The sequence below is a fragment of the Thunnus albacares genome, chromosome 8 (genome assembly GCF_914725855.1).
Source record: "Thunnus albacares chromosome 8, fThuAlb1.1, whole genome shotgun sequence".
Taxonomy (NCBI): Eukaryota; Metazoa; Chordata; class Actinopteri; order Scombriformes; family Scombridae; genus Thunnus; species Thunnus albacares.
The window spans coordinates 32,057,901-32,073,490 of record NC_058113.1 but is presented as its reverse complement, the minus strand read 5'-3'; the positions used below and the strand labels follow the sequence as shown (position 1 = coordinate 32,073,490).

General features: G+C 38.6%; 1 protein-coding gene across 1 annotated transcript; it reads right to left on the bottom strand.

Annotated features, from left to right (window-relative positions):
- Positions 1-825: 825 nt before the first annotated feature.
- LOC122986877 lies at positions 826-14,111 on the bottom strand. The gene is made up of 11 exons (XM_044358343.1): positions 13,620-14,111; positions 11,369-11,728; positions 10,003-10,368; positions 8,111-8,464; positions 7,975-7,992; positions 5,835-5,898; positions 5,697-5,740; positions 4,466-4,616; positions 4,135-4,248; positions 2,828-2,895; positions 826-1,289 (listed from the first exon to the last, which is right to left on the bottom strand). The coding sequence occupies exons 1-11, from the start codon at positions 14,010-14,012 to the stop codon at positions 1,266-1,268; spliced, it is 1,956 nt and encodes a 651-aa protein (XP_044214278.1). The 5' UTR covers positions 14,013-14,111; the 3' UTR covers positions 826-1,265.
- Between the last annotated feature and the right edge of the window lie 1,479 nt (positions 14,112-15,590).

Genomic DNA, 15,590 nt, shown 5'->3' with positions numbered 1-15,590 from the left:
AATATTTATTAATTAACAGATTTGGAAATGTTTAGATTTGTTGACTGAGACTAACTTGATGCACCTGTGATAAGAGGTATACTTTCAGTAAAGAATCAGATTGAAAGGTTTATTATATGTATTTAACTGGCTAAACTGTTAGGGTCAGGTCATTGAAGCCACCCTATAAAACCATGCGAGTGCCCTTGACCGTCAGAGTGGGCCTTCTCCAGTGATAACCTGTTAAAGGGCCAGCTTAGACTACTACTTTCTGATTATAGAAGCCAGGCTCCCTAAGCTCCCTAAGCAGGCTAAGATGGTCCCTTGTGTAGACTTTGGGAACCTGTTCGATACCTAGGTCAGAGGTAGAGGAGAGCTGTCTGCCAGTGGTTTATCCACACTGGCAGGGGGTATCGGTTATCTGAAGGCAGAAACCATTACAATCTGTTCCTCTGAAGTTAACCTAATACATCGGAAAACCTGAGTTAAGCCCAAAGATAGCTGGCTAACCCAGTAATCTGGCTTTGTGATACAGGCCCCAGGTCATTATTGATCACAGGTCAATGTATTACATGAAGTGCACTAATCAAAATGTTATTGCAAAATGTAAGTTATGTGCTGCTGGTATAAACTCTACAGTTTGTTCTTGTTCACAACTTATTTTGTTAAAGCTGTTACAGATAAATAGAATTTATATGTATATATTGTATTTACAGTTAACCTGCAACACTGTTTGCCAATTTTCAATCACAGTCTGTTAAAATGCAGTTTGATGGAACTTTTCCTTTTTTCTGTCCTCTATTTAATTCAACTTTGTTTATACATGTAATAAAAATACAAATTCAAAACACTGCCAAGATATTTCTTTAATCCACCTTCACCTTAAAATTTACTACATAATGTGACAGTTTCCCATGCAATTACATCACATTTTAAGCCAAACAAAAGGAGAAAAACCTGTAGAAATAGCTTTGTCTTAACAATTCTTATATATGATGTGAAACCACAAACACACACAAAAGAAGCATTTCGCATCATAAAAACAAACAAAATTCAAACTTTTAGGCATTCATATGAAATAGCTCAGACTCCTAACAGCATCTTTTCAGTGTTTAATGTTCCTTTAATGTTTTTATAGTTAAGGAATGAAGGTTTGTTTATGGAGATGATGAATGGATTCATAATCTTTTATTGGTTCCTACAGATCTGTGCTAATAAATTGCTATGCAACTAAATTCTAAAAACATTCCTCCTTCAGTCCTTTCAGCTCAGCTCCTGTTTGATCCTCAGATTATAGCTGATTTCAAGAACTGAGAAGAGAAAAAATATAAAAACTAAAATTAATATTCAGCACCAGAAATAGATAAGTAAATTAAAAAGTGGTGAATTTTTATGATATGACCTTTATTAAACAAATTGTCAAAGATAACAGCAGTGAGTTCACTATGTTCACTATGTTCACTCATTGTTTCATCATGAGGTCTGACATTCAATTCTTCCATAAATGCAAATATGTCATGTTTCTCTGTCACTTATTAAATAGTATAAAATTAACCAAATCTCAGGTCCACCTCTAATCCAAGTAACTACCATGACAATTTATCTATAATTTCTGTTTTATACAGAAGGTGTTTTCAACAGAGTTTGAATGTGTTTCATTACTTTCAAAATCAGTTTTTTATTTGTCAATTAAGAGAGTTTTGGGTTGTTCCTGCCTAAATAACAATAATAGTAATAATCTTTATCGATAGGGCTCTTTTCAAAACCCACATAACAAAGTTCCTCATGTAGGGCAGCAAATTAAAACAAACAAGTCATAAAATTAGGGTTGCAACTATCGATGATGTCCATTATCAATTACTATCATTAATTTTCTCGATTAATCTATTAGTTGTTTGGTTCAATCAATTATCAAAATAGTTGCAGATTAATTTTATAGTTGGCAACAAATCAATTAATCGACTAATCGTAGCAGCTCTACATAAAATCATTCGATTTTAAAAACAGATAAAACCAATTCCAGTGTAAAATAAAACACAAGAAAATTTCAAAGAAATAAAAACGGAAATAGTTCGAAGACAATAAAAAGAAAGTAAAATCAGGAAATGACATTATGACCTCAAATAATCCTTTCAGTTGCTGTTCGCCTGTGTGTTTTACACTTCACTGCTCTATATCTAGATAGGTAGATAGACAGATATAAAACTGCTGCACTGTATATTGCATATATTTTGTCTTTTACCCTGTTTTAAATCATATTTTGGGATGAAGAAGGTTAAATAGTTTATCCAACCTATTTGCCAAACACAACGTTGATATTGACAGTATCTGCAAAATCCCTGATGAAGGTAGATAACATTTTTAGTTTAATTAATGTCTGTACTTGGAAAACTATATTTCTTCTTAAGTGATACTATTGGGTATTTTAAATCTTTGAAGGTTCCCATACAGGCAAAAAGACAACATTTAGGCCAATTCGAGCTACAACAATTAGTTGATCAATCGATTAGTTGCCAACTATTAAATTAATAATTATATTAATTCTCTGATTCCATCTTCTCAAATGTGAATATTTTCTTGTTTCTTAAGTCCTCTATGACAGCAAACTGAATATCTTTGAGTTGTGGACTGTTGGTCTGGACAAAACAAGACATTTGAAGGCATCACGTTAGGCTCTGGGAAACAGTAATTGACATTTTTCACCATTTTCTCACATTTTATGGACTAAACAACTAATCAATTAATCGAGAAAATAGTTGACAGATTAATCAATAATGAAAATAATCGTTAGTTGCAGCCCTAAGGCCAATGCTACTCATAACAATTTAATCAAAACACGTAAACTCACCTGCTTGAAAGAGAAGCTGGCGACCTCACAGTCACATGGCAAACTCAGCAGATGGGCCTGGAAACGATCTGAGACAGGAAGCAAATATTTAGAGTTTGAACACAGTGCCTGGAGCTTTACACAGAATGCACAGTACATCTAAAATATCTCTCTGTATGGTTAGAATCTAATGTATAAAAGATTGCCTTAGCCACTGGGTGTGGTAGCTTATTATGGAGTTTATTACGCTCTTTGAATCTTAAATTGGATTGTGTAATCATCTTTATTATGGAAAATATTCTCAAATGAATCAATTTTGATGGTGTCATAATGATTCCCAAAATAGTGCTCCATCATACCTACAAATAAGTCAATTAACAGCTGAAATTAATGAATGATGAAACAAATAATTGTAAAAAGGTAAGATAATGTCACCTTTACAAATGAACTGTGACAGGTTGTTTAACTTTAACATACATGTCTTCTTACTACTGATAAAATATCAGTAGTACTTTAAAGGACGAGTTCACAATTTTTCAAGTGTGTTTTAAAACAACAATCAGGAGCCCAAATTAACAATGAAATGGGTTTTTCTTGCTGTAATCATTCCTCCTGTTCATACTGACCATTAGAAGATCCCTTCATAATGCACTTACAAAGGGAAGTGATGGGGGACAAAATCCACAGTCCTCCTTCTGTATTTAATGTATTTAAAAGACCAGTTTGTAGGATTTAGGGGGATCTATAGGCAGAAATGGAATACAATATTCTTAAGTATATTTTAATTAGCGTATAATCACCTGAAAAGAATCGTGTTTTCCTTGCCTTAGAATGAGCCCTTTATATCTACATAGGGAGTGTGTCCTCTTCCATAGAGCCCTCCATGTCGCGCCGCCATATTTCTACAGTAGCGCAGAATGGACAAACCAAACACTGAATCTAACACTGTCCGAGGAAACAGAAAGAGGGAATTTGATGCTAAAAAGACTGTAAATGTGTCAGATATCCACTTGATATGACTAACTCAGACTGCTGAAGCTGAATAGAAGCTTCACATCAAGTTTTATATGCATTTTTGCACAAAATGACTGTGTGGACACACTGTGGGTTTTGGCCCCCATCACTTACACTGAAAGTACATATGAAGGGGATCTTTTAATAGCCAGTATGAACACAGGGAATGATTACAGCGAGGAAAACCTCTTTCACTGTTCATATGGGCACTTGACTGTTGTTTTAAGACAGACTTAGAGAGACAATAATACTGAACACATAAGGGATCTTCTGTTTTCTAAGTTTGTACAGCCACGTTATTATGTTGTCCTTACCTCTGAGGATTTGAAGTTTTGTCAGGACTGTCACAAACTCATCATACTCAATACCACCTTGGGAGCTGGATTCGTGCCACAGAACTCTGAAGGTTTCATCGTCTAAATTGAATTCTGCAGGGAAGAGACAACAATGCCTGAAAAGGAATCCACTAATTAAACTAGAGTTTGACCTGCCACTCAGTCAGTGATTGTCTTCCTATTTTGTCAAGAAGCTTTTGGCTGATTTCAGCAGAATATCTTCTACCCTCATGTTCAAAAACAGCGTCATGAGAAAAGAAAAATTGCAAAATGTGTATTTTTAGTGTACTATTAAGATATAATGTATTACTGTGGGTAGACAGAGACTTTTTCATCTGGGTTTCAGTGACAGAGGGTGGATTCCTCCCCTCATAGCTCTCCACATACTCCCTCCTGGTAACAGCCACATAATGCTCCAGTTTGAAGAACTCCAAAACATCCAGGTCTCCAGACTTGTCTGCCTGAAAAGTGCTGGTTAAAGAGCTCAAAAGAACTGAAAAGTTAAAGATCGACACCTTATTGCATTTATGGCTCCTATTAAAGCCAAATTAATAATAGCTAATATTATATCCAGTACATTGAGTTTGGTGCCCCCTGCTGAGACACTATGGTGCAGTAGTGATGTAGCCTACCTCCAGACCTTCACTGCCCAAGTTTCCAATTTGTTCATGGATTCATATAGATGAACCAAGGTTACAGATGGAAGAAGCCCAGTCACCATTACTGCAGTGGCACCTCACTTGTAAATTTGCATATAACACTGTAATTTATGAAAAAGGATCTCAAAGTTTGGAAATTTTTGCCAAGAGATATGCCCTGGCGATCCAGTAAAAGCAGCTATATGCTGAAAATATAATCATCATACGCCATTAAAATACAGGTTATAATCTACTAAACTTAATTTTTCAGCTAAATTAAACCGCTTCTCCAGTTTTTACAGACGGATCTTTGCTGTACTGTCAGTTGTTATGATATCAGCTGCTCTAACAAACAAAGATTTTGGTAAAACAAGAAGTATAAGTCACAAGCCCTTGCTCCATGAAATCAGTTTTACTTTCATATATCTCCATTAGATCCTCATGTTTAAACCATGGTAACACTAAAGATGCAGTGATCTGCCTACACTGGGCTCATGGTGGGTTGATCTTCATTTGCTTGGTAGGCCTACTCCTGGCCAAAATTTTACTTTTACAGTATTGCGCATTTACGATTTTGTATTAGCTTAAATTATGGTTTCATTCTTAGGAGTTTGATGAAGTAAATCATTAGCTAGCAGGTTATTCCTGCTGGGTTTAATGAGCTTGGGAGTGCAACACATAAATCTGCCACTGGATTCTTTTAGCCTATACTATACTATTGTGACTTTCCTCAAAAGAGAAAAGTGCGCCAATGTATTGAAAATTACAGATTTTTTAAAATGTCAAGCAGATTGACTGAATGATTGATCCTGGGACTAGTAGCATATGACAACTAAATATGACTCTAAATGTACTGAACAGATTAATACAAAAACCAGCAGTGATGTGTACGTTAAAGGATACATCCATGAGAATCAACAGTTGGCGGGCTGTCCTGAGACTCAGGGCTAAATTTGGGAAATAAGTACAACCATGAGTTTAAAATTTTCCCATTAAGGTGAAAAGATAGTGTTGTTTAAAATGAATGGAAAATAAACTGACATTTGCCACGAACAGAAAAACCACCGGCGTTCAACCTAGCAAGAACACCTACAGCATCCAGCATCTGTTGGGAACCAGGACAGAAGAAGTTTGTGGACAAATATTCAATAACTTGATTACTTAACTTGAACTATGAGGTAACATACATAAAGTAAGAAAAATGCACCAAATGACTCTGAAATATTGACAAGGATTTTCTCCCCAAAACATTGAATGAGCCTCAAAACATGAGTTAGTAACTAAAACATCTGAATCTGGTTGAGTTTTAGTGTCAATAAAAGACACCCTGTGGAGTTTATGATCACTAGTAGTACTATGGAGCATTGTTTTCACAAGTGGCACCTGCTTTAAGTGTATTGTGCAGGCGTTCGATGTGATACACAGTCCTTTTGCAGATTTCATGCTATTCCGCTGATCGACAGTCATCTCAATCAAATGGCCCAATCAAACCCTTAAAGAGGACATATCACGTACATTTCCTGGTCTTTATTTATATTTTGGGGCTCTACTGGAATATCTTTGCATTTGCAGGTTCAGCCTCTGTCTGAAACAGGCTGTTTTAGCTCCTGTCTCTTTAAGGCCCCCTACGGATGAGCCCACTTTGTTCTGATTGCTTAGCTCCCGGAAGCTTCCTCTTGGCAGACATCCACCAACTCCAGACGGTACATAAACAAGCTTACTCAAAAAGGAAACTTCTCAAATACAGTATCTCATACATATGAGAATGGACGACATGAACAACCTTAGCAATTAACTTAGCAACAAAGGCTACAGAATGGCTGGAATGCGAAAGATCTGACCAACCATGAGGAAGTATAGGTAACTTTGCCATGGATGTATTATAAGAACCGGTAAATCCATGTAAATTGTTCACCTGGCGCATGAGCCAAAACTGTTTCTATCCTCTGGGTTGTGCAGCCCACTAAATAAATGCAATAGTGTTTCTCTTGCTGGCCTACAGACTTAACATGGGGATGACGTTGCAGATTTTAAAATAGCTTCTCTAGGCTTGAGGAAAGTTTTACAAATATAAAATCTTCATAGATTAAAAATTCATAATACAAAAAGTAATAATTGACCTTATTTGCAGTTTGAGGTGTCAACAGTTTTATAGACATCTCTTTTATAATGGCGGTCTACCAGAAAAATGCCTTTTGGGCTGCAATACTACAAGTGGCCACTAGGAAAACTTGGCAGCAAGGCTGAGCAGCGGCGCCATATTGGTTACACCACTGAACTTTACAAACAGAGATTTCAGGTCAGGCTGAAGCCCTAAAATGCCCTGAAATGCTCCCTGATTTGCAGGGAGCATTTCTACATATGTTAACCTCAAGTTTTGGAAATTTAACTGTGTTTAACACATCTGACATCACGACGTACAAGAGTATATAAATAACGGAAAAATCACGAAAAGAATGTTATATACCCATTAAATTTTCTTTTGATGGGTAAAAATCATAGTAATTTGCCATTTAAAAGTGCCCTGTTCTCTTGTAAACAAAGTTTCTGTTCACATTGTGTGTATCCTTGAGGTCAAACAAACATGTTGAATGCATTTCCTTCCTCATAGAATATGAACCCTGCATTTTTTTACATCAGTGTTTACTTGCCAGCTATTTTTTTCTTCACTGCCTTGGTTGGCACATTGCTGTGTGCATTAGAGCAAACAAAACAGGGGCTCATACGTAAAATATTGCTCCATAACAATAACAGTGGTTAAAATCTCCACAGGGTACCATTAAGTTGGAATTCATTCCATTTTCTCTCCAACTTGCATTGTGGTTCCTGTCTCGGCTAAGTGAGAGCAGACATATTGCACACCTGGTTTCAATGATGTCTTAAAAGAACAATGGCAGTGAGAAGATCAACATCCTCCATATAGAGGCCCTCACCAACCAGTAGGAGTCACTAATGAGAACATGATCCCTCACCAGCTTCCCACCTGCAAACATGGCTAAAGTTGAACTCAGCAGTGGTGGTATGTTGAGCCCTTTTCTTATTGTGTAGTGATGTGCATTTTTAAAATTTTCAACAACAACAAAAGGTGTTAATATAAAATTTCTACATTGAGTAACTACAAAACTTTTCAGTAGTGTTAACATAAAATTTTAGAAAACACTTTAAAGAAATGCTGAAATACCTCAGGCCTGCTGTCTACCTGTGAAAGAAAAAGACAAAGATGTCATGTAAATATCCAATGATGCAGCATTTAGAAAATATATCTCTTCCATTTCTAAATTGAACTAATTCCCTTCAACAATGTTTTTATTACTTACTGTTATACACATTTCCTCAGGGAATGAGTTACATTGCAGCTCGTCCGGCCAGGAAACGCCAAAACTGGACATCATACTATCACAGCCATTTTTGGCTTTCTCACAGAGTGACCTGCAGGGCCACTGTACTTCCCCTGCCACACACCGGGGGGCGTACACTGTACACATGAAGAAGCGTGCATCTGCTGAGCACAAAGTTTGCATGATCGAATTGAAAAAGGACATCTTCACTGCAGCTTCTCTTTGACTTGCGTGTCCTAGAAGGTTCGGAGACATCGTCTGGTTGTAGGACAAGCCTTGGCACATCGGTATGTTTATCGGCTCGCAGATTCCTCCGCTGCTGCCCACTCCATACTAGAACAAAACAGAAGTGCACACTGTCATTCCAAGTCGAATTTCCTCTGGCCAGACTCTTGTAACCCTGTTTACACTGTGGAGACACCTTTAGGGATATACAGTCATTGCACACAGGGTGGGTGCAGAAACAAAATTTAGCTAGATTCAAAGCAGTCGTCCTGTATCAGATAAGAGTTTTGCAACAGTTTAGTATTTTATTTCTACTCTGTATAAAGTTCGGCAGTTAGCTAGATAGTAATGTGATAGCATTCATTTTAATAGTTCACGTTAGCAAGGTCAGTCTGTTTGCCACTATAGGTTGCCATTGCAGTAGGTGTCATAAACTTTATAAATGCATTTTGTTGTGTTGATGTGGTGGCTGAAAACATATGGTTTTGGTAGGTAACTCAGCTGCAAACATATAGGTTTGCAGCTAATGTTAAGATACCTTGGTGATGCTAATAAGTTCTCTAAAGTCATTCAAGATGGTGCCACTCTAGTGGCTGCCTGTTGCAGCAGCTACTGTTAACTTTGGTGTGTTTTCGTACTTTTTATTTATTTCACAGCGGTTTATTCCACAAAAATTCTGTGTTTTAGTCTTATTCCACAAAAACACTCTACTATTTGGTTGGCTTTTTTATCCCATTATGGATATTGTGTTGTTGAATGGACTTTTCTTGGTTTTCCTGGCGCTTTTTTCCATTCTTTGTGCCAGTAAGTTATGCTGGGAACAGGGGTATTGTTCACCTCCGCGATCAGCTCATTGTGCTCTGCAAACCAACACTACTGCCTGGACTGAGGCCCCATATTCCCGATGAGTTAAGGAGGAGACGCCGGGGATGCAGGGCTGGAGCCAAACGAGAGCAAAGAAGAGAAAGTATAAACCCTTTCTTCCCTCTGTGGTCATGGGAAATGTGAGGTCCTTGGCAAATAAAATGGACGAGATGGGGAGATGACGCATTTTGCATTACCTGGTGGACTTTTTCAGCTGGATGAAGAGGGATATTTTAATACAGGGAAGACAGAGGAAGTTTAATGTCATTCGTATATAGCTACTACCCACATTAGAACCATAGAAATCAACTTGAAAACTCGTGAAGTCGTCCTTTAAGGTAATGCAGTTCATTGTTCAAATGCTATCACTAGTATCACTGTTTTTTTAGCATCTTCTTTGCAGTTTTCAAACCTGACATAAAGAACGGCAGAATATAAGATCCCTCAAAAGCAAAAAGTCAGCAATAAATCTAGTTAAAGAATTAGAAATGGATAATTTATCTCTTTGGCACTACCTAGTGGTGGTATCAACAAAACCCCAAAAAACACTGTAGCATATGGCAAAGTATGCTGCTATCGACAGATCCTACCTGGAGACTCTTAGACCAGAATAGTTTTCACAGGAATTGTCTAATTTTTGTAAAACAAAACCTTATCTGCCATCGGAATAGTTTCAACATTGCAATAATCATTAAAAAGATTATTCACCTAGTGGCTTTAAAGACACAAAAATTGTAAACATCTGTTCATCTTCATGTTGGAGTCAAAGAGGGCTGACTTACATGTCCACAGGACTCCGTGGTAAATGCTTCACACCTAAGTGTTTCTGGCCACCGAAAGCCAAACTTAGTCATCAGTGGCTCACAGCCGGACCGTGCCTGCTCACACAGCGTCCTGCAGGGAGGACGAGCTTTTCCTGACACACACTCAGGAGTGTAGATGGAGCACAAGAAAGGCTTCAGATGAGGGGAGCACTCCACTTTTACAAGTGGATAAAACTGATGTATTTCCAGACCTGCATCATCCTGAGTCTTGTGGCCAAGAATGTTGGGCAGAACAGTTTCTGTGTACGGCAGGCCTGCGCAGAGAGGGACAGTGATTGGCTGACATGTTGCACGGGTGGTTGGAATAACATGGTAGTCTTCAACCTGGATAAACAGAAACATAAATCAGTGAAGTCTAAATGAAAATTATTCATGCTCCTGTAGTGTCTTTCAACAGCAAGTGCCCATGTCCTTTTGGCTTGTAGCGCCTCTTAAAAAAGTGATTTTTTTCAAATTCAACCAGGATTTGTCTGTAGGACACTTGCAAGGATCATTTCAGCCTGGCTTAATGTCACATCAGAGGACACGTGAGCGGCCAAAGTGCCTCTCTGTCTCTTTTTTGGCTGTTTCAGAGGCCTCTCTGGTGTGATCATTTACTTTGTGTTATTCTTGTTTTTCAGCTATGCTACCAGCCCAGCTCTAGAGATGGCAATGCTGGTTGGTCCGCCATGGTTCAGACTGAAATATCTCAACAACTATGATATGGATGCCATGACATATTGTACATACAGACATTCATGTTCCCCAGAGGATAAATCCCACTGACTTTTCTTGTAGTGCCACCAGCAGGTTGACATTTTTGGCTTCTAGTGGAATGTCTTGACAACTATCGGATGGATTGGCATGCAACTTGGTGCAGATATTTGTAGTCACCAGATGATGTATCCCAAAGACTTTGGTGATCCGCTGGCTTTTCCTCTAGCACCACCATGAGGTTGACACTTGTGGTTTTGAGGGAAAAGTCTTGAAATATTTGCATTGATTGCCATGAATCATGATCAAACACCTGGAAAACTCATGACATTCCCATTAGCCTTTACTGTACTTTGTGTTTAGTGCTGATTAGCAAATGTTAGCATACTGACACTCCAAACCATGATAGTGAACATGGAAAACATTATACCTGCTTCAAATCAGCGAGTTAGCATTGTCATTGTAAGCATATTTGCATGCTGACTTTAACATTTAGCTCAATGCACCTGTGTATACAGTCTCTACAAATGTAGATATTATTATTAGAAACTCTACACTGAGTGGCTTCAAAGACATAAACATCCCTAACATCTGTTCATCGTCATGTTAGAGTCAAAGACAGGACACTTACCCGTTCACATGATTCGGTGGTATATGTTTCACACTTGAATGGCCACTCCATGCCAAAGTTGGTCATCAGTGATTCACAGCCGGACCGTGCCTGCTCACACAGTGTCCTGCAGGGAGGGCGAGCTTTTCCTGACACACACTGAGGAGTGTAGACGGAGCATACGAAAGCCTTCAGGTGAGGGGAGCACTCCACTTTCACAAGTGGAGAAAACACTTGTGCTTTCACGCCTGCCTCCTCCTGAGTTCTGTGGCCAAAAATGTTGGGCAGGATGGTTTCAGTGTAAGGCAGGTCTTTGCAGAGAGGGACAGTGATTGTCTGACATGTTGGAGGTGCAGTTGGAATAACACGGTGTTCTCGACCCTGGAAGAACAAAAACATACATCAGTAATATCTGAATAAACAATGTTCTTGTTTCTGTAGATTTCATAAATCACAAATACCCACGGTCTTTTTGCTCATAGTGCCCAAACGATTTATTCAGCAAAGATTTGGCTGCACCCTAAAGGGACACTGGCTTTCTATGTGGCTTTCTTGGTGGCCCAGCTGCCCTTGTGGGCACTTTAGATGCAACTCTGTTGAGACCAAAAAATTAAAAAACCTCAACTTCTCTCTTGAAATACTAAGTCAGTCATTTTTTTCAGTGAGTCATTATGGTCTGGATCTCTAAATTCAGGCCCTCTAATAAGTGTGCTGGTGGTCATTTAGAAAATTATTGCTCTGTTAATAAGATTTGAAGACTTTGATGTCTGTCGTGTGGGCGTTGATTGACAGCTGCGATTGACAATTGGCTCACCTGCTGCTCTCCCTGGCTCCAGGACTCACACTAAGTCGGACTATTGTTGCAATATTTCACTAAGTTTAATGTTACTTTATTATGATACCTGCCCTATTAGCACATTTAGCTAAAGTAGCTAATGCTAGCCCAAGTGTGCACCGATCAGTGTTTCTGGTAAGCTAGCTCTAGCTTCAGGCCAAGGTAGTGGGGTGTTTTTCTAGAGCGTGAAAGGCAACACCCTGTAAACTGCAACTCTGGGGACAGATTCTAATGTCCACACTCATGGATTTACAGACTTTGAGGCTGTTCCCGCTAAATCCACAAGGGCTTAGGGCTGTCCCACTGTCAAATCATCAAGTGCATGAGGGCTCTCTCGCAGACATTTTGAGCCCTTTATGCACACTTTCTGTAAGTCTGCATTGCTGCAGACTTTGCCTGTTGAAATTACCCACAGTTCATAGCATGATGCTGTTAAATCAGCTTTAAACACAGGGTTACCAGAGGAAGCCTGGAAGCATTAAAAATACGGTAAACAAACTGGCATGTGGGTGCTCAGACTGGCATAGTGGGTACGCTGGTATGCCTAAATTTACAAAGGAACACCACAGTTACAAGGATTTAAGATGTTACATAAAAAATACATGAAATCAGAGGAACATCTAGTTGTTTCATCAACCATTTCTTTTCATTTTTGCTTAATGATGCTGTTTTGACAAAAATGAGTAAATTGATTATTTGACAATTACCTTTCATCCACTCTGTAAGGTAAGAGCCTGGAAGACATTCAAATCAGGCAGTTGGTCCCTTACTTGACTGTCGTGTACATGATCATTTTATGGGTTGGATATTACCTTATCTGTTTTATACTTTGTTTAATGTATTATGTGATTTATGAGTGAGTGGTTTTACTATTTTTGTCTTCTTCTGTTTTTGATTAAGTGAGCCCACTAAGACAAATTTCAATCAATCATGTTCATATGGCATTAAAGTACTGAATCTTGAATCTTAAGTGCCTTGTCCATAAAGAAAGTAAAAAATGTAAAATAAAAAAGTCCCAAACCCACAATCGTGTGTAACATGTTTTTTTGTGTCACGGTAATGTGATATGTCGCAAAGTGCTGTCCCATTCCTATTAATACCATGTCGAACCCTTGCAGCCTCTCACACTCAGGCACCTACCAGTTGACATCAATTAAGTCCATGAGATTTTAGGGTTTAGGGTTTAGGGGGGACATCGGGATTAGGCCTGGGCTTCAATCCAGCTCCAATGCAAACCAACGGGTGACATCACACCTCACTACGTCCATCTCTATATACAGTCCATGATCACAACCTCCTTTACAGCCTTACACAGAACTACTCTCCTGAGACTGAAAATGTGATCACTGTTATTTGTCTCATCTCTTCATCTAACTATATTGTAAAAGCAAAAACAACAAAACACATTTCAAACACTAGAGATGATAATATCTTTACCTGGACACAATTCGACTCTGGTAAAGTTTCACATCGGAGCCTCGTCGGCCAGAGCAACCTCTTCGCTTTGAGGGCAGAGTCGCAGTCTGTCTTGACCTTCTCACAGAGAGCACGGCAAGGTTTTATCCGAGTGTCATCCTCCGGGCCGCATTCAGGCACGACAACACGACACATGAGTGTTGCGACATATGGTGAACAGGCCGTCTCCACAATCTGACCAATCTGCTGCAGGTTGAAGCCTTGAACTCCAGTCGGATGGAGGGTAGTAGTGTAGCCCACACCTTGACAAAAGCTTGAAGTTACTGGCTTGCAATTTAGCCTTTCATCTCTCCAACTATGTGCCTGCTGAGGAGACAGCAGCAAACCCAAAACCACCAAGAACCAATGCATCATGGCTTTCAGTATTTTCACAAACTGTCCTGAGCTGTTTCACAACAGCTTTTTGAGGTTTCAGATCAGTGTGTCTCTGCTGCTCTGCTTAGGAGGTGGAGTACAAGTCCACGAATCGAGTTTCTACAAACAAGGCACTGATTTAGGATCACTGGTAATGTCACATATCAACAAGATGCTCAGCACAAAATGAGAGCCAACTGGTCTCAGAGCAGCAGCCCTGTTCTAAAAAAGGGGGGGATTAAGATGTTTGTATGAAGCTCAACATCTGGTTGTGATTGTAGGCTTTCTCAGTAACCCTGGCTGGGGGGTTAGAAATTTGTTGATTAAAAACTTCTGGATGGAAAAAGTTTCAACACAAATAGGATTGAAAAAATCAAGTATTAAGATTTCATCATTTTTAACTGTTTCTCTGGTTCTCTGGAGCATTGATTTCTATGAATAAAGACTTATGGAATTACATATCTGTTAAGAGGCAGTGTAGCAAAATACTTTCACTTTTCTGTGATCATATTTCTATTTTATCAAAGTGAGGCAGTATACATGTATATCACAATAATAATTCATAATAATTCATTCATGGTCAGAATACATGCATATGTATATATGTATCAGTCTCCATCCTCAATCCCCCCAACAACCCTGCCATCCCCCCAAACCCTCCTGGCGACCAATCCCACCCCCCATAGATCTCTATAAAAATTAATTGCAAAACAAACAACCATAAAACAGAGTAAAAACAACCCAAAAGTCACATCATGCTGTTGCTTGTGTTAGATATCTTCACTTGCTGGTAACTATTTTTTTCATTGGCACCATGCATTTTGGTTACAGAAAGCTCTGTATTAATTACCTCAAGGTAAATATTAATCCACCGTGCAAACACAAGCACATGTGGTGGTTGTCAGCGGAGGGCCAACGTCTTTTTTGCAGCAGCTAACATGTTTCTGTGAGTGTGTCAATGCTCATGTTGACATATTTCTCTTACTTACTTAAGTAGGATTTTAAATGCAAGACTTTTACTTCTAATGGAGTATTTTTAAATTGTGGCATTGGTACTTTTACTCAACACTGTAAATTGATACTCTAATCTCTCTCTAATCTAAAATTTTCAATGGCTGTCTCCTGAAAGTCAGTGCTTTAAATCATCAGTCAGAAAGCCTGGAGCACAATTTTTTTTTTTTTTTTAGAATGAAAGCTAAAGTGTTTTAATGACATTAATGCATTTAATGAATGAAATTCTGAGAAACTACAGGTGTTCAGTAGGACAGAAGGACAAGTTTGTTGAGCACACAATCTGGGGCAGCTTGTCTCTGTGGAGGCTATCAATAAGAGTATTTTTTATAAAAGTGGGCACAATTTAACAGAAAAGACATATGTAACAATATTAAAGGATATGTCTGGTTATTTTCTATATTTTTGGTATTGTCAACAAATCTCATGTTTAGAGCCAAACCAACAATGAACTGATCTACTAACAAGTATTGAGTGTGTGCCAAAGCCTGATATATCTTATTCTTCTGTGCCATAGACCTCCATTGTTGACCAAAAGCTATTAAAAACACATCAGTGAGCCACACC

Bases quoted from the DNA above. Each gene is read 5' to 3' on its own strand.
- LOC122986877 (XM_044358343.1), bottom strand. From the start codon at position 14,012: ATGATGCATTGGTTCTTGGTGGTTTTGGGTTTGCTGCTGTCTCCTCAG. The intron at 5,741-5,834 runs GTCAGTTTATTT...TCCCAAATTTAG, and splicing joins TTTTTCTGTTCGTGGCAAAT to CCCTGAGTCTCAGGACAGCC. The intron at 4,617-5,696 runs GTATCCTTTAAC...AGCACTTTTCAG, and splicing joins AACTGTTGATTCTCATGGAT to GCAGACAAGTCTGGAGACCT.